General features: G+C 41.8%; 1 protein-coding gene across 1 annotated transcript in view; it reads left to right on the forward strand.

The window, feature by feature from the left end:
• The window catches only part of cunh4orf22 (chromosome unknown C4orf22 homolog), a 74,278-nt gene extending 53,936 nt beyond the window's left edge, over positions 1 to 20,342 (forward strand). The window contains exons 4-6 of the mRNA XM_022753766.1: positions 5,190 to 5,332; positions 17,616 to 17,745; positions 20,250 to 20,342. Of these exons, the coding sequence (XP_022609487.1) occupies positions 5,190 to 5,332; positions 17,616 to 17,745; positions 20,250 to 20,342 (366 nt within the window). The remainder of the gene's footprint in view (positions 1 to 5,189; positions 5,333 to 17,615; positions 17,746 to 20,249) is intronic.
• Positions 20,343 to 25,648: the final 5,306 nt, after the last annotated feature.

The raw sequence follows: 25,648 nt of genomic DNA on the forward strand, positions 1-25,648 counted from the left end.
GCCATGGGGGCCGGCAGACAGGTTGGTGGTGTCAGTGTGTGTATGTGTGAGGGGTAGTTAAAGTACAAACAGTCAGTGCTGTACACAGGTTTAATTATTTGATTTGATTTAATTGATTTAACTTTTGTCTGTTGGTCAGAAACAAACATTTTATACACTAAATTATTACTTTAGCAAAGAAAAACTGCTTTAAAAAGATATTCTAACCAGTAATAAAACTGTAGGTACAGTAGCATTATGTATGAAATGTTCCAACTTTAGAACCATGATTATAGTAAAAGAAAATCTTACATTTAGAAATGTTAATGTACAGAAATCTTTTAAAAACAAAAGATGCTAAGTTAAAGCTATTTGTAAACTTTGCTATTGCTACCCAGCCAGCGTTAGCATTAATAGCCTCTAGCCTACCAGTCTTGTTTGGTCAGATATGTAATCTTATTCACTTATTCTTATACTTGATATACTTAAAAATTTTACTACTACAGCTTTGAAATATTTGAAAAATATTTAAAAGGAGCTATTTGTAAGTTTTGCTAATGCTACATAGCCAACATTAACAGCTGTTTACTTACAGGTTTTGCTGAGAGCTTTAGCCATTGTTGTGACGTGAAGGGCCAACTAGGCTGTGGCTAGTTGGTTAGCATGCTAACTCCAGTAGAAGAAAAGAAGTGATAGAAATAGAAAGAAAACACAAGGGGTTGCTTTCCACCGTGAGTAAAGGAAGTTTTTATTTTGCTCATGTAACGTTTGTTCTAGACTGGTAAGTAAAAAGCTGCTAATGCTAACATTAGCTATGTAGCAATAGCAAAAATTACAAAAACTGTAGCACCTTTTAAAAAAAATGTTTTAAATAATTTCAAAGCTGGGCAGGAATTTAAAGTTGTCAAAAATTTCAAATAGGAAGTATTGGGTATAACAATAGCTCTAGTTAGCTCTCTTCAGACATTTGTGTTCTCTCTGTGTCTCACACACACACACACACACACACACACACACACACATACATTCATGAGGACACACACTCCTCATGGCACAGGATGTCAGGTGGTCCGGCCATTGTGTCCTCACCTGTAGGACATTGTCAAAGCACAAAGGAGGGGCGCACTACGTGTCAGCCTGCTGTCAGCTTCTGTTTGACTTGAATTTGTAAATCCCTCTCTTTGAGCCGTGGGCCTTTGAAAGATTAGCCACAGTTCACATCTGTGTGGGTTTTACTTATTGTCAAGAGGCATGGGGATCCCTCCACAGTTTTCACAGACCTCAATAATTACAATTGTCAACACTGTTCAAGTTTCACTGTTTGTTTCTGAGCACATAAACATGTTCATAGTGGATTCTTTGAGGGTGGGGTACCCGTGAGGATTTGAGATGCTTTGTTGTGTTTATTAACTGCATGGATCATGGATTTAAAGGAAACCCCCAGTCTACTGTTCTTTATGGGTTTATGTAACCTTCATCTTAAGGTCACTGGTGTTTTGCTTCCAGCCAGGTGAAATTTCAACTGTGTACACGCGAGAAAGAGTTTCAAAGAGGAGCAAACTGAATATAGAGTATCACAAAGGGACAGAGTCTCTACCTGGGACCTGTGCCGCGCTCCGCTTCTCAGGCACTAACCAGACTGATGTTTGCCATAAAGCGGGGGCCTCTCGCTCGCTGCCCTGTGAGGTCACAGCACCTGTTCTTGGTAATTGCTGGCAGGTGACGTAAGGCTTCCACTTGTTTTCCATGGTGTAAGGTGGAGGTCCCCACGGTCTCCCTCCCACACACCGACGCTGGAAACTCCTGTTGCTTGTTTGCAGCAAATAAGCGAGTCTGACTGGATCGTTCTGCTCCTCCAGTTCCCTGAGAGAGAAATGAACTTTGGCTTACCTGTCAGAGGCGAGTTAGTAAAAAAAAAAGAGAAGTTATGTGTACATTTTTCTTTCAGCAGTTTTCACTGAAAAATACATGGATGTTTTTAAAAGAGCAGATGGATTTAAAAAAACAAAAAACTTATATCTGACCTTACTATGTTAACTTTATACTGGCGTACAGTTGGGCTGTGACACGATATATACTTGTCCACTGTCAGAGATTTGTTTTGTTTTTTTTGCCTCAGTGTCATAATTGACCATATTAGGATATTCATGTTTATATTACAATAAAAAATGACACATACCGCAATACTTGGGTTTTATCCATAAAGAAGCGACAATAACTTATTTTGGAAACAAAAAAAAGGGTGAAAAGTAAAACACACACAGTTCTCCTGTGCATTGAACAATACTTGCCAACATTGGTGCACTCACTTTGGTTGTAACTTGAATAACGTACTTTACATAGTTTAGCAGCGTTGCCATTTTCACAGCCATTACATCATTATCATCATCATCGTCATAAGTAATAAGAATTAGTCTTGAAATCTAAGAACTGGCATTATCTTCAATGTGTTACATAGACTACAAAACATTTTTATTATGTGACGTTCACACAAGTTATGATTATGGACTTTTAATACGTCTGTATGTCCACCATTTTGGTGATTCACTGTACACAATTTAAATTTTTTCAAATTCAAACAAGTTAATTGGCTCAAACGTCCCAGGACCAAAACTGATTCGAGTAAGATCTTTAAACTTTTACAGTGTGGGACAGTCACTGGCTCATTTGGCGGACTGTCCTTAATTGATTAATCCACTAAAGACCAACTTAACTGATGTTTTTTATCACCACAAACCAAATGTCGCTGGCCTCCTTTTGCCAGGTCCACCTGATAATGTCTTTTCAAGGCTGGCTGCGCGAGGACAGAAGCCAGTAGATAGGGTATCTAGCCCAGGCCTCCAGCCAGCTGTAAACCTGATAGCATCTGTTTTAAACGTTTGAGAGACGTAGAGAAAGGAACCCTCTTTTCTTCTGAGCTCTGGAGCGCTAGTTATCTCACGCCTTTTTAGTGAAGGGATCCACAGATGGCCCGTGTCCTGACAGTTATACAAATGTGATATCACTAGCCGAGGTATTCCGCTTGGATCCTCTTTCTGCGTTACTGTAGGCCGACAAGTGGGACTCATTCATGCTCACAGTAAACAAGACAAGTGGGACACAAAGGGAGTCCTCCTCTCTCAAGGCGAGAAAGAAAGAAAGGCTTTTTTTATCTTTGTGAAGGCAGACACAACAACCTCTTCACACCTGAGTGTGCTCTCTGTCCCGAGTTCTTCTCATCCATTGTCATCATGTGTTATCTAAACCATCAAATCGACATGAAAAGATCATTTCATGTTCTTCTGTCACCCGAGGGGGCTTTCGACAACTTGCCTTTCATTTGCTTTGTCTGAATCAGGTGACAAAAACCATTTGTCATCCTGTTTTTTTTTCCCAGGTTGTGTCTGGTTTGAGCTCACTTCAAAGACCTGGGATCTGATGAGCAGCTGGGAAATTTATTTGTTTTGTTTGGAGAAATTCAAACCTTTTTTTTTTTTTTTTTTGCTCTTACTCATTGTCTTCTAATCAGAAATCAGTGTTTGGACTATAAAGAGCCCCAGGGTTGTTTTTCAACAGTTTATGAAAAGCTCAGACAGTTTTGTCCTGTTGCTTTCATATTGTAAGCTTAACATTATCCACTTTTGATTTCTTCGTACTTCTTCTTCGTTAGTGACTGTGCCTTATTTTTATAATTCTCATACCTGAATGGGTTGAAGCATCAGCAGCTGTGATCATGTGTATTTTCACATTTTAGATCGGGCTGAAGTATCCTCAGGTCTTGTGTCTGTGCGCCCCCTTTTTGGAGACTTTCCTGTCCTGTAAGAAAAGAAGCCCATCGGTCGTCTGTGCAAGCAGCTTATTATGACCCATACTTACTTTTTATGTCATAATTATGACGGGACAGAAGGAGGAAGTCAGGGAGTGAATGACTGGGAACTTGTACTCAGGAAACTGCTGTTCGTTTCCTATGCAAAACTGATAATGAGCATTGTTTCTTTTATCCATGACTGTTCCACAACCTGAACTGTGTCTGGTGATTATTGTAACCATGACGATGAAGGTTCCTCTAACCTTAGGGAAGTCCGTCCTTTAACCCAAACCACCATCTTTTCCTAAACCTAACCAAACAGCGACCGTTCCACAGCCTTAACTGTGTGTTTATTACCGTTACCATGACAACAAAGATCCAATATGCCTGCTGCTGGTACGCTCCTATGGATTGTATCCAAGGGTAGGGACAAGCGACTTCTACTGTCGGCGAACTCCTTCACGTCAGATTGAGTTCAGAGACCTAAACATTAAGGCACCAGTCTATCATTTGTATTCATTCACTGTCATTTTTACTAGTTTGAGTTTGTTTTGTAAAGAGGAAACTTGGCGTGCTACCGTCACGGCTACATCTGAACCAGGAAGGTTGATAGGTCCATCACACTGGTGATTGTTATATTCCTCAACCGATACTAGTCAAGTCATTCGATTTTATTTTGCACAAAATCACAAGGGTTTTACAATCAGCACAGCATATGACTCCCTCCATCCTTAGACCCTCAAACAGAAAAATTCAACATACAACGAAAAATCTTAACGGAAAACATGGAGAAATCTCAAGAAGTAGTACACGGAAGAAGTAGTAGAGTTAGAATATGGAGAAACAGAATGACTATCAAGGTTCGGGGGAATTTGAATCTAGAAGTTCCACAAGTTTCTCTAAGGCTCAGTCTGTCATAGGGATGCCCTATTTATTTATTTCTTATACCAGAAAGTCCCTCAACTATTAGCACAACTTACAGTATTAAGTTTTAACTCAGGACTCCACATTTCATGTAATTTCAAGCTACATTCTCGCCCCGACCGTAGGTGTGTTGGAACGGAACTGGGACTCTAGTTACTGTAAGTTGAAGGACTCAGCTCGGGTCCCACGCACTTATCTGAGCAGGATACTCTATAGACATCCCGCCTCGGTGATCCTGGGCCACCGTGGGACGGTGACGGCAACGGCAGCGCCGACGACACAAGTTGGAGTCGTTTCTGATTTGAACCCGATTCAAAAGTATAACATGAGTCTTCGTATTTCAAAGTGGGAGGATTTGTAACAGATCCCCTCTATATGTCCACTTTTAACAAGTGACATCGGCCCTCCTGGCTTTTACTCAAGAGAGGTTTGATGGCCATGATTATTTACACAGAGGGTTTCCTTCTTTTTCTCTCTCTTTTTTTTTTTTTTTTTACAGTCGGTCATTTTCATAAGGGATCATAATACTCTTGGACAGGAAGTATCCGGCTATATAGACTACGCCCACAGACTCAAGACCCAAGATTTCGAACCATATTTCAGCGGAAAGAAGAGGCTCATGCCAGGACGTTCGGATTTATGGTAAGTCTCCTTCCATTGTAACATGTCCATGTTGGTTGGGGAGGCCTTGACTCTGAGTGGGATTTGACAAGATTTGAAGGGTAAGGAAATCTTATTATCCAGGATTAAAGATTCAGGTTGACGTGAGAGGCCAATATAGGCTTGGAAGGAGCTGTGCAAAGGGCCGGTATAGTAAGTATGTACAGCACCAGCCATTGTGGCTTCAGCACAGATGTGGAATAAATATACAGTGCTGTAAGTAAAGCTGAGTGGAGCTGCCAAAGTGCTGAACCTGTCTGGACAAGACAGACATGATTAGAGTCAAGATTAAAGCAGGTTTAAACCATGAGATTTTGATCTTCTTTTAATGTGCAGTGAATTTGTCATCACAGATAAATGTAATAGATTTTATCGCCTCGAGATTAAACTAGATAACGATATCGCCTGATTGACTAATTTACTTGTTGAGCTTGCTGGTTTGATGGGGGACAAGGCTCCTGTGGGAAAGTTCAGGTGTAGAGCTGAAACAATAAATCAACTGACGGAAAATCAACCTGCGACACAGTTGAGAATCTTTTTATTCCTTAAAGTTGTGTTTTAAAACAAAAATGCCAAACATGCATTGATCCCAGTTTCATTTTTGTTCCTTTTTGTTTTTAAATATTATATTAAACTCAATATCTTTGGATTATGACAATCGAATCTGATGAGTTCTTAATGTATTGTTGGTCCAAAAGTCTGAAACCGCTTAACATTAAAGGAATAACCAAATAAAGGAGTGCAGTCATAACAAATGCAGATACCCCCATAATGAAATTAGTGATATGTTTTGAGCTTTGTGTTGAGAAGGTGTCCTTTCTTTTTGCCTTTCATTTACATTTGACCTTCTGGAGACTTAGTCAACCCATCGCTAATGGTCTTCACAGTCTCCAGATCTAAACCCAACTGAACACCTTGGCATAATGTGTCAGACAGTTCTCTCTACCACCGTCATAAAATCACCAAATGAGAGAATATCTTTTGGTAGAGTGTTGTTCATCCCTTCAGGAGAGTTCAGAGACCTGGAGAATGTACGACGAGGGAGTGATGAAGCTCTTTTGGAAGCTGAAGGTGGAACAGCAGTTTACTAAGACACTTTATGTTTCCATTATTTTGTCACCCATCTGCATGTAAACTTTCTGTGAGAATATATAAAAAATATGAAGAGTAGCATGGTTAAAGATTCATGATCATGCATATTTAAGACAAGTTAGTAAAATCTTTACAATTAAAATCTAACCATCATCAAATACGGTGATGCGTGGTGCAGAATTAGAAAAATTGTGACTTTTGGAAATATCAAAAAAGACAATTAATAAACAGCATCAGAGCTTGATACCAAAGTTGTCAAGCGCTTTGAATCTGGCACATTTACCCAAGATGCATCATGTGCTATATGTTGTACAACCACATGCATCAGTGCCAGTCACACAATCCTCAGCACCGGCCACAAACGAACTGCTGACCTTACAGGTGCAAGCTAAAATCTAGCTTGTATCCCCTCAGCGGGCGCAGGTAACATCTTCATCGTCCGTTGCCCGTGAGGAGAGCTGTGCACACACAGAGATGTCAGCAAAGTACCGCAGCCAAAACCATTCCCACATTCCACACACTCGTGCATAGTAACATATCGCCAACATTTCAGATACGTGCGAGAAATCCCATGAGGACAAACACAACCGGACAGGGGTGAGAACGTGTAGTACATGGTTTTGTTCAGAGTTCAGCCAAATGGCATGCAACCTGTATAACCTCAGTGACACCGGGCAGAACACGGACACTCATGGCACCGGTTTGACATTATATGCAGCTTCATATAACAAATCACAGAGTTTTAAAGTTTTATAATTACAATATGCATGTTAGTCCTTTAATAAATCACAGAGATTTCCAGTTTTATAAGCTCAGTGTGTATGTTATTATTCAAACCACGATATCTCTGGTTTACAGGAAACCGTCTTTTAACTGCCGCAGCAGTTAAGAGACGGTCTGCGTTTTATTTTTGGAAGTGGTTTTCCCTTTCTTTGAAACCAAAGTGTCAGACATGCAAAGCTTTGTTGTTTTATTTATCCATTTCTCACCATGTGTCCTGACGCACAACCCGGCTCGTGGCCTTGAACCCGACCTCCTCTCCGGCGAGTGGAAGCCCCTAACAAGCTGTAGGTGTGAGTCATTGGGCGAGCACGCCTGGAGGTACAGCCTACTCCCTAATGATGCTTTTACGAGGCATCCCCCCCTTCGACAGGTCTCCCTGCCCTCCCTCCATCTGACATCTGACTTCACCCCCCCCCCCTCTGTTTCTTTCTTCACCCGCTGAAACTCTACTTCATCAGATTTACACATCTCTCTATCTTTATTTTCAACTTTTCTAACCTCGTGTTCCATGCTTTGCTACCTCTCCCCCTCCCCTCCATGTCACCCCCCCCCCCCACCCCTCATTTTTTTTTTTTTCATCTCTGTTGGGAACAATAACACCCAGTGTGGTTGCCGCTAAGAGGGAGCAGATGCTGGAGCTGCTGCCCACTCAGTGCACTAAACCTCCCACCGCAGGACTCTGAATCCTGTCCCTCCTCCTCCTCCTCAGCCACAAAGAACACAGAGCAGCGACACCAGCGCCAGCTCTGGCCTCTACCTCCCACCTCCAGCAAGGAAGGGTGGATAGGTTCACATACACAGTCTGCAATGTCTCCAGGAAAAAAAAAAAAAAGAAGAAGAAGAAGAAAAGGAGCAGTAGCAGAGTATCTCCCTGGAGCAAAGTATGTGAACTTAAAAGACGAGAAGAGGAAGAAAATATTGATTATGTAAAATGGGAAGCATATCTGTGCTCCTGCAGAATGGTGTGCCAAATTCATTTTGACTTTCCAACATTATGTAACTGCACTTTCTCCTTTGAGATTACCTTTGTTCCAAATTATGATCAAGAGCAAGTGCAGAAGATTTTTACACTTTTTAAACACTTTAAAAGGCACTTTTCTCTATTATTTCAGTCAGTTACGACTCAGAGTACGTGTAATTATGGAAGCCACACCATATCAAAATGCACTTTGTTTACGTCAGTAGCAAAAACAGGAAGAACAGCTTGTTTTCTCGAGACTGTTAATTTTGATTTTCATCATTAATGGACCTGAAAGGAAATGTCTCTTTGAGATGTTTGTCAGCTTGAGTCTGACACAGTCATGCTCTCTAATTTGGTTTTTGGTAAATGTTTTTTTCCTCAGTCACCTCCAGGATCTTTGCATTCGCACAAACTCCATCGGAGCAGCAAGCAGCAAAAATCAGCCCAAAGCTGGGGCTTGATTTATTTTAGCAGGCACACAGAGTGGGTGGGTGGGTCGTATAAACATCATTTGTAAAGGCATATGTTGTAAGCCTCTGACCTCCTGGGAAACCTGGGTAAAGTAAAAAAAAATTCATCAGAAATCAAGTCCAGAATTTTGTAGAAAAGTTTACATGTAGGGGTCGGTTAATAAAACAAAACCACACAATAATATTGGTAATGATGTTAATAAAAATGCACTTTTCATGACAAACATTTATAAATACTGGTACAATAACTTTCAGACGCACGTGACACAAAAAAAACTCTTTAAATTCTACAATATCATGATTGTTTTAAAACCTTAATCGTTACATTTCTGCCTCCATTACTTTATGTGAGCTTCCAATGTAGACACACACACACACACACACACACACACACACACACACACACACACTCTAGTCCTGACCCTCATCTAATTATCCCACAGATCTGCAGCTCCGTGTACCCAGCTTCCTGCCACTCCAGATGTGCCTACAGCATCTCTGATGTCTATTTAATGTTCCCCAGCAAAGTGACCATCTGTTTATGCACTCTGGCTGCTCCCCTCCTTCCTCCCTGTATCTCTCCCTCTTCCAGTCCCTCTGTTTAGTATAAAGACTTTTAAAGAGGCCGGGCAGCATCTCACATGTATGGTATAGTCCTAATTGATTCTTTTCCTCTTTAAATTGTTACAGTGTGTTTGGCGTAAAAGCTTTAATCATGTTACTGTGTCTAAAAACAAGTCGATTTTTATAGTTGTGGTAGATGTTTTTTTCTTTTTTTTTTAGCTGCACAAAACAAATACACTGATTTTTATCCGAAGGAAGCAACACCATGCCTTTTATTATTCAATTAACCTTTCTAAGTCAAACATCTTTTTGCGAAGCTGGATCGTATGAAGCTTTCCTGCACTCCTGCTCTCCCCCCGCGTGCATTTGGCAACCGGCTGAAACGCTGAACTTTGAAGGATCTGCTCGGCTCGATCACGGCGCATGCCTCCTCCGCGGCCAAAACCATATTGCCTCCACGCTCGGGCCTCTGCAACGCACCTGTGTGTCTGGCTTCGTTCTCTGCTGTGAAAATATTTGCACTGCTGTCCTATTTTATTAACTTTTAATACAAAAGAGAAACTGTTCCAGCTCCGAAAGCTGATTTGGCGGCTCTGCCTGAAGTATTGTGTCCGGGCTTTAATGGCGGTGGGTGGTGGTTGGGATACTCGTAAGCCGGAACTTTCCGCGCCGTGTGTGTCGAGCGTCACACACGGTGCGCACGTACTTCATTATGAGCTGGACGCTCGGGGGTTAAATGGGTCGGGGTCGGACTGTTTGTTCTGAGCGCTGATACTGTTTGGACTGTGTTTGATAGATTAACTCAATGTTCCACCAGCTCTGCCTCCAAGACCTCCTGCCAAGTTTGATTGGCTGCTCCGTCCATGTCGTTGACATGTAACATCTGAAATGGTGGCTGGATGTCTGACAATGACACAACCTCTTATCTGTGACCATCAATCTTCGTGGTCAGTGTGTTATCATAGCGGACTGATAAGCTGTCATTAGTGAGCATTCCTATGAATATGAGTGAAGACATCGGGGCCGGTCGCCTGTAGTCTTTGGGACTCTTTTAACAAACAGAGGATGACCCCCGACCTCTCTCAGTGAAGGTGCTATTAGCCTCCTGAGCTCCAGTTGTATCACTGCTGTGTGTGTGTGTGTGTGTGTGTGTGTGTGTGTGTAGCCCTGATGGAGCACTTGAGGGCAAATTAAAACAACATGAAATATGCAATTTGGCCTTAATGTATAACAGTAGATGATATTTAGCTTAACTATCCATTTCTGTTGGATGTGTGAGTGTCTACAGTGTGTGTAATGGTCATTGTGTTCAGTTTGGTCCCATTTTCCAAAAAGAGAAAACCATAGTTTTTTAAGTAATGATGGCAGTTTTATTCATATAGCACATTTCATTAACAAGTAAACTCACTGTGCTTTACACTGAAAGACAAAATATAAAAACATAGACATACAGTCATAGAGATACATCAACACAACCAAATAAAAACCCCTGCAGCACATATAACCATCATGTAACAACCTGTACAATAAACCAGTGCCATCATGCAGTTACACACACACACACACACACACACACAGATACACATTATGTCCCTGTGTTTTCTGCTGCAAGAAGAGGCTGATTGCTGCAGTTTAGAATAAAAAAGGTCCTCTTGTAGGGCTGCAATTAACCATTATTTTTATTATTGATTAATCTGTTATTTTTTGATTAATCAATTAGTCTTTGAAAAGTTAAAAAAAAATGTCTACCATTAACCACCAGTCTAAAAGTTGTTCAGTTTCAAATGATTTAAGATAAAGAAGCAGCTAATCGTCACATGTAAGAAGCTGGAACTGGTTTGTTGTTACGCTTGGTATTTCTGCCTGATTAAACCAATGAGACTGTTAACTGATTATTACATATTAGTTTTCTTTTCTTCGATCAATCAACACATTGTTTCAGCTCTACAGCTCAGAAAATATCTCCTGTAATCAAAAGAGAAGAGACAAATGGGGCTAGAACATGTTAAAGCTCATAATTCTGCACCAGACCCCTTTAAGTAAAAGAAAGTTTACAATAGTGTTGATACAGGCTGATTTCCCATCAGATTTTTGTGCTATTGATCATTTTTAATTCAATTTATTTTTTATTTTAATCTGATTTCCCCTCATTCTATCCATTAGAAATAGAAATACTGACAAAAAGATAAGGAAGACATGAAATCAATAGCACAGAATTACCCAAGGTTCATAGAGACAGGTACACCTCACCCATGTTTTAATATTAAGAAATTCCCAGATGAAACCAAAACTAACAGGAAAATGAATTAAAGGTGTGTGTAGGTTGGATATGCGTATCTGTGATTTGCCGTTGACTCAGACCCATGACACCCCCACAAGGCTTAAAAGTAAATTCTACCCATTACGCTCGGCCTCTCAACACCGAAGAGGCCTTTTTTAGTGATTTATACTGGAAACATTAACTTCAGAAACAGTTACTGGACTTTTATTCTTCAGTCTCTGCAGAAAAAAGTGAATACACATTCTAGGTATTTGCTCTTTTATGATATACATCGTCCAGCGCAGAGAGTCCAGCTCCTCTGAGCCCTATAATGAGACTGTTGACATTACCCTGGAAAATGACCGCCTGGAGATAACAATAGAGCTAAGCACGGCAACTGTGGAAAGTGAAAGGACACAGTGCACGTGTCAAATAGCCATGGTAAATGCATAGGGAACCAGGAACCGGTGCTGGGAGCACCGTCATTGTTTCCACCAAATCCAGGTTCTCACACTTTTACTGGTCCATGTGTCTGGGTGTGGTGCCATCCAGCTGCAGGAGCTTTCTTTGTGACCAAATGTGCACCGACCGTGCATTTAGTTGCCCCGGTGACAGTTCATATGGGACGGTGAGGGAGGTGGAGCCAATAAACACATCCAAGTAACGTATGAACGAAATTCTCGGCGTTGCTTCAAAAAAAAAGTCTTCTTTTTTTTTTTCCGTCAGTCTTTTTCATGTTCAGTGTTAAAATATCTCACATCTGTCCCATTTCTCCAGCAAAAGTAAGCGGTTCACCATGGAATAAAAGTGGTTGACCAGAAAAATGTTAATTGTTGTATGGCATCTCGGTATAAATAGTCACTGAAACACTGTCAGATCTAATTTACAAAGAGAAGAAGTATGCATATGTCTGAGAGCAGGTCTCAGACAATATAATTTTAAGGGAAAAACCTCAATTTGTATTTCATAATTGGGGCATTGCTGCAGTCTATTCTCAACCTGCTTTACTCAGCTCTGTTGGCAACTTGAGAAAAAAAATGCCAGACCTCTTGTCCTATCATACCTTATAATTTTATGCATCAGTGTATTTCCCCACACAGTGTGTAGTGTTCAAAGGCGTCCCGTGCATGTGTTTCCTGGACATGAGATTACTCCGACAGCTGGCAGGAGGCAGTCGACCGATATCTGACACATCAGATTTTATCCGGTGTCACATGTTCTGAAATTCATCGTGTTTTAAATTCGTATAAAAATATACAGTGGCGAGAAAAAGGTCAGTGAAGCTTTTTGAATTACCCTCCATTTACGTGTAAATTTGCTCCAGATCTTGAGTTTTCTTCTCATTCACAAGAAACACCAGCTGATGTGAACCAGGCCTCGCAACAATTTGTCAGTGACTCTGGGTTACAGAATCATCTCGAAGACCTTAGTTCTTCATCAGTCCACAGTCAGACAAACTACATCTCTGTTCATGAGTCGATACAGAAGAAGCCGCTGCTCCTCCCAAAACATCACTGCAGCCCCGCAGGTCACCGAAGAACAGACCCGCTCTCTCGTGACACTACTGGGAAAATGTTTTGTGGACTGATGACCGTGACCCCGTAATAAGCAGGAGAAGATGGATGGAAAGACTTTAGGACAATAATACCATAATATCATTAGTTATTGTCCTATAGTAATATTTACCACAGAATTGCTTTTGAGAGTGTTTTAATTGCTTTCACACCTGTGAAATGAAACTTACTGCATTTAACTTTGACTGTCAGAGAACGTCACAAGTCAGAATCGGTCAAGAAGAAGAAGAAGTCCAAGCTTTAAAAGAAAATGACTTAAGTCTTTATGCTGTTAAGATCATGCCTTTATATTTTTTTCTAGTATATTTCTTTTTATTTGTTTAGCGATCTCATTTTAATGATGTTTATTGTCTTTGTTCAGCACTCAGTTGCATTTGGTGCCTTTAAATGTGGTCTAGGAATAGACTGAATTTTTCTCCCTGGAGGTGGATCTGGGTCTAGATCTGGGTCAAGATATTCAGCCTCGGTTTGAGCCTCCAGAGATAGATCCTTTCCTCTTATTCAGAATAACTGTCTTTGAGAATATGACAAGTAGCCAATCCAGGAAAGCCACGCAGTGAGCAGTAAAGTCAGTCTCTGGAATACCTGGCCCTTTGCATATTCCATTCTGCAAAAAATACGTATTTACATTTCCCAAAGTTGCATAGTAGGGGTCTGTGGGTTTTGGAAAGGCCACACGGGTACGTTTTTATGTTGCCTGAACTACATGTTTGCTTGTAATTTGTAGGACGCATGCCTAATATGTTGCAGTCAGAAAATTTTTTCACGGCCCAAATGCAAATGGATATTTGCAAACAGGTTTTATGTGCCACGAGAGATTACCTCTGCAACAGATCCTGTAGAAAACATCTCAACACCATGCCAAACAGCGGGAACATCTCAAAGACTGCAGAGCTCTCACAATATAAATGTAGGTTTTGAGATGTATTTGACACAGTGTGGGTCGTTAATTCTTTATACCTTCTGTTCATCACGGGTTGGCTCCGGTAAAGCATCGCAGCAAGCGCCATATGACCTGCAGCATGCTGGCACCATTCCACTAAGTTATGGTCCCAAATTTACAACTTGTTGCTGCAGCTTCATAACCACCCCCCCCCCCCCCCCCCACACACACACACACACACACACGACATAACGTCCCTCTTCCCAAATTTACACCGAGCTTCCTCCCTGAGGTCCAACTTTGTTCTTGGACCACAAACTGCTTCAGGAGAATAGCCGTGGCCCGCTAAAGCAACCTTCAGTGCCTCAGCGTGTGACATGTGGAGTTGTGTTACTATACTACACCACTGCCTGGGCAGTATAGCTCTATAAGACACTTATCACTTGCTAGAGAAACATCCTAGTCTGTTACTGCAGTTGTTATTGATTATATGTTAAGTTTTGTCAGTTTGTATGATAAAAAAAATCTTGACGGAGAACTAATAACTTTTCTTAAAGGTCCCATATAGTCTAAAGGTCTCTGTCCATGTGTAGTGTGATTATAGATCAGGTCTAGCTTCTATATTAATACTGTGAAAGTATCAAAGCCTCAGTCCACAGAGAAATGCACACAGCCTGTATTCAGAAACTGAGCCTTAAAACCAGCCGTCAGGACTTCCTGAACTTTGTGATGTCACAACAAAGCAGTAACCAAGCCCCACCCACCTGGACCCACCATCCAAACCTTTGCAGGATTTGGTTTCTCTGAGTGTTTTTACCTTAAATCTGCTATATTTTTATCGGATCACTCAGAAAACAGTCAGCCAATCAGAAGAGAGGCTCAGAGCCTCCTCTCTTCTGATTGGCTCACCGACCTGTTGTTACTAGAGCTCCAGAGAGAAGCCTTTGGTTCTCAAAACCACAAATATATCTTCTTATGGACAGCAACACTTCAAATTAAACACAGGACAACTGTAATAATAATATCAGTATGTGTTTGTATAACTCTTTTCAAAACAAGGTGTCATAGTATATATCATGTTCCAGAACAATAAATTAACAATAAAAATTTGTACAGTGCAAAAAAGAAGTGGTTTGGTACATGAAGATGTTTCAAATGAATCAGATGAATTAAAAACAGACGGAGCTTCTTTTTATTTCATTTCAGATTGATTTTTCTTTTCTATTTTTTTTTTTTTTTTTCTTAAACAAAGTTAAACCAATTTTTGAGACTTGTGTCTTTGGTTTTCTCATTTCCATGCCTGGCCCCTCTCAGCTTAAAGGTTGTGCCGAATCCAACCTTAACATGGGAACAATGCACGATTCAACACGACCGTAATGAGATGTTTTCAATTCCCAACCAGCCCCATTGTGATTCACATCAACACAAAGAGAAGATCTGCCAAAGTTTATGGCGGGAATGTCAAATTGATATGGATCTTTTTTTTACTGGATCTTGAGGAATCTGTACTTTATTATTGCACTATCAAAGTAAAATGTAAAAAAAAAATAATCACATCCTCAAATTGAAAAACTCCTTTAAATGTATTAACGTAGTACGAGTGTCCCTTTGACTCCGTCACAAACTTGCACACTTCTGCTCTGCTGTGTCAAAAATAACAGAAAACCTAAAAGCAGAGCAGGATCCAATCGGATGCTGTAAATTAATCGGCCATTTATTTTGGAATTCAACCCTTTCTTTGGTTTCAATTGCTTATTACCCACAGCTTTACTCTAATGCCGGGCTTGGCGAACTCCAACACAGCGCCCTCAAGATCAAATTGGAAACAGACTTGTACCTTCTCTCTCCTTCTCTTGCAAAGAGAAACAGAAACTCTGCAGGTTCTTTCCTTCCTTCTCTCCTCTGCAAAGCAAAACTGGGCCGTTGAATATCGATACGGTAACGGTGGCTGTGTAATGCTCTGAAATCCGTCAAGTTTTTTTTCCCCCCTCCGTGAAACACTCTGAGTCGTGACCTCAATGTGATGTGTATTGCTCATGTTGTTTCAAAGCCTCCTGCTCCTGCTGTGTGAGATTTTAGAGGAAAATGATCCAAAGAAACAGACTGCCACATGGTCAGGTAGCACTCACTGATGATTGAAATTTAGTTCAACCTGGTTTTCCCACATAAAAAGAGAAAACTGGGTCTGAAGCTCATCTCCTCTTACTTCCTCATTGAGAAATGATTTTATGCCCCGCCCACCACCTGCTTGCTCCAGGTGGACAGGTGAAAGAGCGTCAAGACGGTTAGAGGAGGAAACATCAGAGAGACTCAGTCTGGTGAGACCAGAACCAGACACTAGCAGACGGATCAGAACGGTTAGCGTAGTTAGCATCTCTTATTTGTTTATGTTGTTTGTTAGCTTGTAACCGGCAGTGGCTGACACAGTGTTAGCGGTTGTGCTAATGCTAACTCTCTCTTTCTCTCTCTCTGTACTGACAAGGTTTCAGGTGAATTTAGCCCCCTACCCCCGTCCCCACAAGTTGACAGGATTGGTTCCTTAGGTTTGTGACGTATGAAACCCTGAATCTGTTTTTATGAGAGTGTCATTGGTTCTGGACTGTCACAGTTCAAGCTGGAAACACTCACGGTGTTGATGATTATCTCACTCATGATATACCATCATATGACCTGTTCTTCGTCGGAGGGAGTCTTTAAATCGTTTTTCAAACCAAGAGACGTAACATTCAAAACATCGCTATTTGCTTTGTGCAAACACAAGTGTCGCCGAGTCCTATTTCAAATCCAAAAAAACATGCTCACCTTACAAAGCTCACACACCTTGACTCTCATCTCTGCTTATGACTGGAAAACAGAACCACACTTTTCTTTTCAGTGTTGTGTTGCAGTGAGGCCACGAGACAATCACGGTCCAACCTAAAGCAAAACTCCTGATGCTTTTGAATTTCAAGTGAAGTGAATTGGCTGTTTTGACTCGCTGCGTCCACTACATCCACTATTTTACATGCCTTCACCTCATCGCGCCGGGATCCCTGCAACAGTGTTTTTACTTGTCTCGTCCAGTTTTAGAATAGATTTTATTGATTACTTTTAAAGCTCTCACCTTGAGATCTGACTGAGGAAAACCTCTTAAAACTTACTTTTATAAAATTAATCTGTATTGGTTTTTCATTGTTATTATCTGTTTTTCTTTTCTTTGAAACCCAAATAGATTATTATATTACATCCATACTGAATATTGAGGGCCCCGTTTAGACAGTGAAACCTACTGTAAGGAGCTGTGAAGACGCTAGGTGCAGCACAGGGCGAGAGAGAGAGAAGACTGAATGCAAAGTCAGCAACAGTACAGATTGGTTTTGTTGGTTTCTCATCTAAAGCTGACCTATTTTCAACTGTTTTTATTGACAACAACAACAAAAAATAAAAAAAAATAAAATAAAACCATGCCGCAGCACTCCCCCACCCTGCCTGAATTCTATGGGTTGCATCCTTTCATTCAAATACATGGGTTTCAAATGTGTCTCTTAAGCAACGTCTGTGTGGGCCCAAAAAAGCAAAAATAAACCAAATGTCTGGGCGACACAGACAGACAGCAACATAAAAACTACTTTCCTGTAGTTTTTTTTTAACAGCTAAATGTCATCTAATCGTTATTGTTACCTTTTTTTTTTTCTACAGCTTCTACAACTGGAAGACGCAGGTGTCCACGTCCAACTCCAGCCCCAACTTTGAAGTGATTTACGACGACCCGAACGGCCTTCTCTTCAAGAACAAGAGGGACAAAAAGATCCTGAATGTGGACCCCTTGGTAGGTTTTTTTTTTCTTGTGTGTGTGTGTGTGTGTGTGTGTGTGTTGTTGTTGTCATGCTTTGTTTTTAAGCCCCAGGGAGGCAAATGGTTCGGCTAATTAGATCAGTTCACCTGTTCCACGGCAGTAAAAATGTCCCCGCAAAGCAAAGAACCTCTTTGCTTTGCAAAGGTCAAAAAAAAAATCTCTCTTCAAATCTTTTTTTTCTGCAACAGGAACAACTTTAAAAAACTAATTTCATCGTCCTTGTGGCTCAGGTGACTAACTCGCCATGTACCCACAACATCCTGTTTGTTTAATACGAACCAGGACCTTTTCCCACTGTCTCTGGATTTAACCACTGAATACAACTTTCTGCCCACTTTACTAATCACCTGGTTTTTAATGAGTCTTAATCGACCCCAGATATGAGATAGTAATTTTTTTTTTAAGAGGGAGACTACACTGTAAGAGAAGCACTTGCAAAGAGAGAGAGAGAGAGAGAGAGAGAGAGAAAGAAATCAGTGGGAGGGAAAGATATTTGCTTTCCACCTGCACAAAGAATTGAGGATCAAGGGGTCGAGACAGGTGCTTCCTCCACACTCGCAGTCCGACAGGGGCCCTGGAAGACTAACGACTGACAGACGGTGTTTTTTTCTCTCCAGTTTCCCTCTTTGCTGGGGGGGGGGGTAGGGAAGTAGCTGGTGGGGCTGAACTATTTTGAAATTGCCGACGGAGCTGTGGGGACTGCGTTTTTGAGGCCAATCGCCAAAATGGCAGCACAGTGTTCTAGCTGCGGTTGAGCACCGCCCCGACCAGGCTGTCTATTAAAAACACAAGAGGAGGCATAGGAAGCCAGACACAGCAAACCACCCCTGTGCCCAGATCCCAGCTCAGCTCAGCTCAGCCCACATTGGCTCGGCACGGAGCAGCGCAGAACCATCCGGCTTTTTTAACCCACCATGAGCTCACTAGCTGCTCATGTGGCCGCAGATCCGCAGGGGAAGCTTCCAGAATCAAGGCTCACATCAACTCATTTCGGGTGGTTTGTTTGTTTTTCTGCCTTTGTCATACCATGACCACTTTTTCTGTCCTCGCCAAAAAAGTGGGTTGTGGAAGGTTGGGGGTTGGGGGTGGGGGGGGGGTTCATATTTCAGTTATGACAATGGCTTGATTCAATCTAAACAAAACCTCTTGAAGCTGACGTTTGAAGAACAGAGGAAGCTACTTAGATGACGTGAGTGTTAATGACACATTTTGGTTTTCCGTTTAAATACATGCTTATCATTTAGTTCACCCAACGATTCCCATTTTCTCTTAATGTGTCTATGAGGTCATTTTTTTTATTTTTTTTTTATTGGTCTATTTTTATTGATGCTCTTTTGAACTTGCAAAGGAAGACCGCCTCACTTATTAGGACACCCACAAGTGTGTTTGAGGTAAAAGTGTAAATTGAGTGTAATGGTTGGCTATGGATACACTCCCACTAGAAGCTTTTGACACACTTAGCCTTATATAAATGCTCCCAGCTGGCAGCGGCTTCACATCTTAGCGGTGGGGCCGCGTCAGTTCGGACGTTCAAAGTAACACAAAACATCTTTGGAAAATGAACAGTTACAGTCGCCTCCCCTTTAATGTACCTGTTATTATAAAGAGATGTGTTCTGGATATCTGCGGTTTGGTTTAATTGCTAACACACTCTATCTGTGGCAGCCTTCACATTTTAAACCTGTATTAAGAGATATTTTTATTTATATTACCTTTGAATCTAATTATTCTGTGTAATGGGAGAGGTGTTGTACGCTCCCTGTCCAGCACTAAATGACAGAGAGAAAAAGTTAGCGACTAGCTTGTTTATAAGCCGGACTAGCTAGCAGCTACTATCTGAAGAAGATACACGTAAATATCTTTGCAAATATCTGCAGGTGGTAGAGACTCGGATTGGAGCTGATACGCACACTTCCAACATCTCAACTATGAATAAGTAAGCTAATTGGTTGAATTAACGGCTGTCAGGAGGCTACGTTGAAGAAAAGACCACCTTCCATGCAGCCCAGAGAAGCATGTTTGAGCTAGCGACCGTATTAGGAGTGTAATTGCTTTAGAGACACGGCGCTATCATGGTCAAAATTTGCTGAATGCTTCTTTAACGAACCTTCCATCATGGTGTGTTCAGACTGAAAGCGAAGCAATTTTTACAGGAAGTGTAAATGTAAATGTAAAGTCAACGGAAAAGGCACAAGCGGCGCCGTGAGCCGAAGCATCCACGTGGCCTGAAAACGTTCGCCTGAGCAAACACTTTCCTATTAAGAGCAAAAAAAAAGCAAAGGACTTGATGTTTCGTTACGGTTTTGAGATCCGTCCAAGTCCAGACTGATGAATAAACACGGCGAAAACACCAATTTACACGGATGAAGCAAAGTGGAAATTCACTTTGCATTTAGTCTGAATGCACCATTATGCACTATAGCTAACACTGTCCAAACAAGCCCTCGTAACTGCTCTACCTCTGTGCTGGGTTCCAGTCTGGACCCGGTGAGGACTCCAACAGGACATTCCTGCAGTCGGACCTCTACGTCCATGTCGTCATCTACGACCACAACATCAGGACAGTCTGAGCTTCAGACGCCGCTGCCGCTGCTGCTGCTACCTCCGCCGCCGCTGCTGCTGCTGACACGTTCATACATATGGCACATATTGGAGAGCACTGGAAGCCTCTAATTTGACCGAGTTGCTGTAGTTGCACCATCATTTACAAACTGTTCCCCTCATATCATGCATGCCATCTGGGTGGAGGTGCTGCAGTAAAAAACAAAAAGACTTTAAACTGAGGATTCCCAGAGGAAGAAGTGGGTGGACTATAGTGTGACAACTTGGATGTTTCCTCACAAATAACCTCAGATTTGTGACATTATAGTCCTATTACTACTACAAACAATCGTATTCTACACTTGGCACCAATTTCTTTTTTTTTTTAATTCCATGCTGCAGAGTGAAGAGCGAGGCCCAGTTCGGCGCAGTTTGTTTGACATTCCCTGAGCAGCAGTCTTAGTTAGGGGCAGGAACCTGCTCGGGGACCCCGGGCTCGTTCCATGGTTTGGCCTGGCATGTTTTGGGCTGTTTGTCTAAACAAATTAAAGGCGTAAGAGCTTTGAAAGATGATGGGGGTTGCTTTTATGTCCTCCCCCAGGCTGCGGTAGCTCCAGTTGGACTGGAAGAATGGGTAATGGGCTTAAAGCATTCCGCATGTTCCCAGATGCAGGGCACACTTTACAGGACATCAAAGTGCTCTATCATTTACATATTAGTCATTCACTCTGACATTTTTTAATGGAAGACAACTCTGCAGCTCTGCTTCTTTAGAAATGATTTAGGAAGTACAGAGGACATTTAGCAGCTGATTCCCTTTTAATTAGTGGATTGAAATTTTTAGCTTTTGTTATTGAAGCACATGGTAGGAATCTGTTCCAGTAACATTATCTGTGTTTATAAGCAAGCAAATTACAGGACCTTAGTTATTTGTTCATAAATCAATTTTCTGTAGACTTCTGAGTCAGTAATGTACTTGTCCCACTTTTTACAATGGCTCCCCACAACGCTGTAAAATGAAGATGCTCAACAGAGTCCAGTGTCAATGTTCAGTTGCAAAAAATCTCTTTTCTTATGATGATGAACGGAAAACAAATTCACCTTTCAATGGAAAAACAAAAGTCTTAAAAGAATAGTTTGAAATTTTTGGGGGGGAAATAGGTTTTTTTGCTTTCCGAGAGTTAGAAATCTGCACCAGGGGCGCATTAACATTAATGTAGACCCCAGGGCTGTGGAGGTTCGCACCTTTACTGGAATCCAGTATAAGTACGGTGGAGCATTTCGTACGATGATGACAAACCTGTCCCGGTCGGGCCTCCAACCAACCAGAGGCCTCATGATACAAAATAATTAGGCTCATGTATCATGAGGCCTCTGGTTGGTTGGAGGCCCAGTTAGCCTGCGCATTAAGGCGCCACTGGTTTACAGTGAATATGAAAATTAACTTAGCTTAGCATAAAGGCAGGAAACGAGAGGAAACAGCTAGCCTCTGCAAAAGGTAAATCCAACTACCAGCAACTCTGAAGCTCATTAATTAACATTTTATATCTCGCTTGTTTAATGCATTCACACAACAAACTTTGTGGCAGTTTGTTTCTTCTTTTTTTTTTTTTTTTAACCTTTAAACAGCGCTAGGCTAGCTAAGCTAACTGTCTCCTACCTGCTGCTAAACACACTGAACTATTCCTTTAAACTGACACAGTGGCAGCCATATTTAATATGCCCTTGTACTCATGTCCCCTGCTTCCTTTGTGCTGTATTTCTGAAAGTTACACGTTTTAAACATATTAGTTCTTTCCTTGAAAAACCTCTGACGTCTCTGATACCGGAGCAGCCTTCCACTGGCTGCATCTGTTTGTCTGTTTGGACTGAATCGGACCCCGGTGGCCTCATTGAAACAATATGTGTAGTGTGACACAAGGATATGGGTTCTGGTTCTCTAAAAGCAGGGGTTTGAGGGATGGGGGTCTGGTTTTGGGTTTTCTTAGTTAGTGGTTTCTGTTTTTTTGGTTTTTGGTTTTAATTTTGTTTGTTTTTTTTTGTTTTTTTTAAAGATGTGAATTGTGGGGTTGAAGTTGGTTGAAGTCTTAAGGAGTTAAAAAAAATTAACTTGAGTGACTGGGTTGTCTTGTTTTTGATGTCTTCGAATATATTTTTTTAATTGTCTTCTCATGTTAAAAAGGACTCTGAAAGAACTGGTTTGTCTTTGCTGTTGTTTCAACAAAACAAACTGGACCGACGAGGATTAGAAACACATTCAGATCTGACAGAAGGATTGTGTTGGGAATGTCATCTCTTCCTCGACCTCTTTGTAAGAAGCCCAGATTTAACCTCAAGGCGAAGTCTGTCGCAACCAATGAACCGTCCACCTGACTGTCTTACTCTCTGCTTTGTGTTCTGTTGGAAGTTAAGAGCTGAAACCGGCCGGGTGGCAAATGGACATTTCGCCCTGGTCCACAGCTGTTTAAAGGTTTACAGGCCGCAGCTCATTCATGTGGCCTGGTGATAGTGACGGAACGGCACGCTCCGCTGCTCCCCTGAAAAGTGGCATCGGCCGCTCCAAACACCCACCAATCAAAACAGCAGATGTGCACATGAAATGTAAAAATACTGGTGGACTGACAGACAAGCATGTGCATCACTCAGGCCACTTTTTATGTGCCTTACCTCTGTGGAAGACCAAAGCTAAAAAAAAAAAAAAGAAAAGGAAGAAAACAAGTTACTGGAACTGCACCCAGACAGATCATGTGTCTGTAAACTAATGATTTCACAATAAAGTCTAATTTAAATGCTTATATCCCTCTTCATTTCTTTTACTGGGCTTTTAAGCTGTTGGGGTTTCAACTGAAGCGTGGTTTTATTAGTTTGAGGCCTGACTTGCCCCTAATATACACAACATGAGGTAAAGAGGTGGATTCAGACTAAACTGAGCCACTATTCAGTCGCATTCACACTGTTCCGGTGTCTCTAAACTCTGAGGCGTCTTTAAGTGTTTGACATTTCATTAGTGGCTTTAGATGGACGAAAAAACAAAATAGTGAAGTTCTCCATTAAACCAAATGTGATGGAAACAATATGGTTAAAATTCATACTATGAGTTTCTGATAACAATGCCCAGACAATGCAATGGATGAAGTCTGAATCACAAGGTCTAGCATGTTAAACCTGATGTAAAATATGGAGCAATAACACTGAAGAGTTAATTCAATAAACTTGTTCTTGTTAGAACAAATTATGTTGTTTTATTTTCATTCTTTACTAGTTCTATGACGCAGCTCGAGGAGCAACCTGGACACATCGTTAGTGATAAACCCCGGGGTCGTCAGGTGTTTCAGGTCTGAACGTCAGACACCCTCACCTGGGCGACCCAGCCGGGGATGATCAGGTCCCGAGGTGTGTGCAGGTAGGCCACTATGCCATTCGTCACCCCTCTTCAAACCAAAGCCAACGGGAAAACTTCTTTGCAGTTTCCAAGATGGCATCAACAGTAGACTAAAAAAAATAAAAACAAATAGAAAAACACAAGTTGAGGTACATTTCTGTGCATTCACAACCACAGCCTTCTTTTAATAGGAGACCGTTTAAACTCAACTCAACAAATGTTCTAGTTCCAGTCTCGTCATGTGGTTTGTTCCATTCATAAAAAGAAAAAAAAAAGTGCATAGTGCTGGAAAGTTCTTGTCAAGATTTAAAACATCAGCCTACGAGCAAGAAATATGATTCATGATGAGTGACGAGTGCTTTCAGTGCAGTTAACGGATTAGTTCCTCCACAGGACGAACCAGACCTCCGGGCTGATCAACAGGCCTCAAACTCATCCTGACACTCATGAAGACGGACGGCGGTTTAACTTCTCTTCCTTCATTTTACTGTTTTCTGTTATTGACAACAATCAGTCATCAGCTGACATCCGTAGCCTGTAAACCTATCCATGTTATATTATGCAATATGACAATGTGAACTCATACAAATCATCTCATTTCTGCCCTCAGTTAAACTCTCTGGATGAAAACAGATCTAATAACTTTAGATCTATAATGTTACAGCAGTTATGACGTCATACTTTATTGTAAATATAAATTAGAAAGAAGAAGAAGAAGATGAAGAAAACTGCACTGATTATGGATTGATTGTTTTGAGTTGCCCCCAGCTGACGTCACTGCTGTTGTTTATACTGATGCCGTGCTGCCCGTCTCCTCCCAGTTGCAAGGGTTAAATGCGTGCAGCGTGTTGACTGCTATGAAGGACATGGCATGCTAATATTATTGCCATCAGATGTCCAAGGGCGGGGAAATGCCCTAATCATTTCCTCCCGGGTGCCCCTGAAAGAGAAACCCAGTGGCGGGGGGTGGAAGTCGGCTGGGTGGGGTGTTTAAACCCCGCCTGGATGGGCTGTTTTGGGTGGGGGGGGTGGGGAGTGGGGACAGTACAGCATCCGGATCGGACCGTGATGGTACAGGATGTGTGTGCTTAACTCCATTGAACAAAACTAAATAGGGGAGAGAGCCTTTAATGCCGCCAATAAGCCGCTTCATTCAGCAGCGCGGCCCAGACGCACAGCTCTGCGGAGCACAAATTAAGCACGGAGGGGGCTGCTCCTCTGCCGCAGCAGTTTAGGTGTGGAAATCAGTTCAACAGATCGATGGAATGTCCTTTAATGAAAATATTTTGAAAAATCCGTCTCGAATCAACTGACAAAACAACCTCCTCCAGCCCCTGATAACATGAGATAATTTGTCCCCAGGCTGAATGTGCGTAAAAGTATCCTGAACAGGAAACTCTCTCTCTCTCCCTCTCTCTCTCTCTCTCTCTCTCTCTCTCTCTCTCTCTCTCTCTCTCTCTCTCTCTCTCTCTCTCTCTCTCTCTCTCTCTCTCACACACACACACACACACACACAGAGAGAGAGAGAGAGAGAGAGAGAGAGAGAGGAATACCCAGCTGGTCCCACAAGCCCTATAATACCAAGCACAACATGCTTTACCTTCAATGAAAGCTGAGACGGGGGCACGGTTGACTGCTGGTCCCGAAATCAGCTCAGAGCTCGGATACAAAAACCAAGAGCGTCGGTGTTTGTGCAGCTTTAGTTCTCCTGCGCGCTGCTGGACTTTTATCATCCACTGCCTGTTGCACGTTTAGACCTGCAACTTATCACAAGCAGAGAGACAACTTGGATAACGCTCTTATTTTCTTCTTTTTCCCCCCCTGCCCACCTTCCTCTCTCGCTGTGACTGGTGTCAGAGGTGATGGTATCATTTTCACACAGAGGACTGTTCCTCAGGTGATGGTATGTCTTTTTGGAGATAGGGACCACTTCTGGAAACGTGCTAAGTTTTC

This window comes from Seriola dumerili, unplaced genomic scaffold (assembly GCF_002260705.1).
Source record: "Seriola dumerili isolate Sdu_G_001 unplaced genomic scaffold, Sdu_1.0 BDQW01000193.1, whole genome shotgun sequence".
NCBI classification, from domain to species: domain Eukaryota; kingdom Metazoa; phylum Chordata; class Actinopteri; order Carangiformes; family Carangidae; genus Seriola; species Seriola dumerili.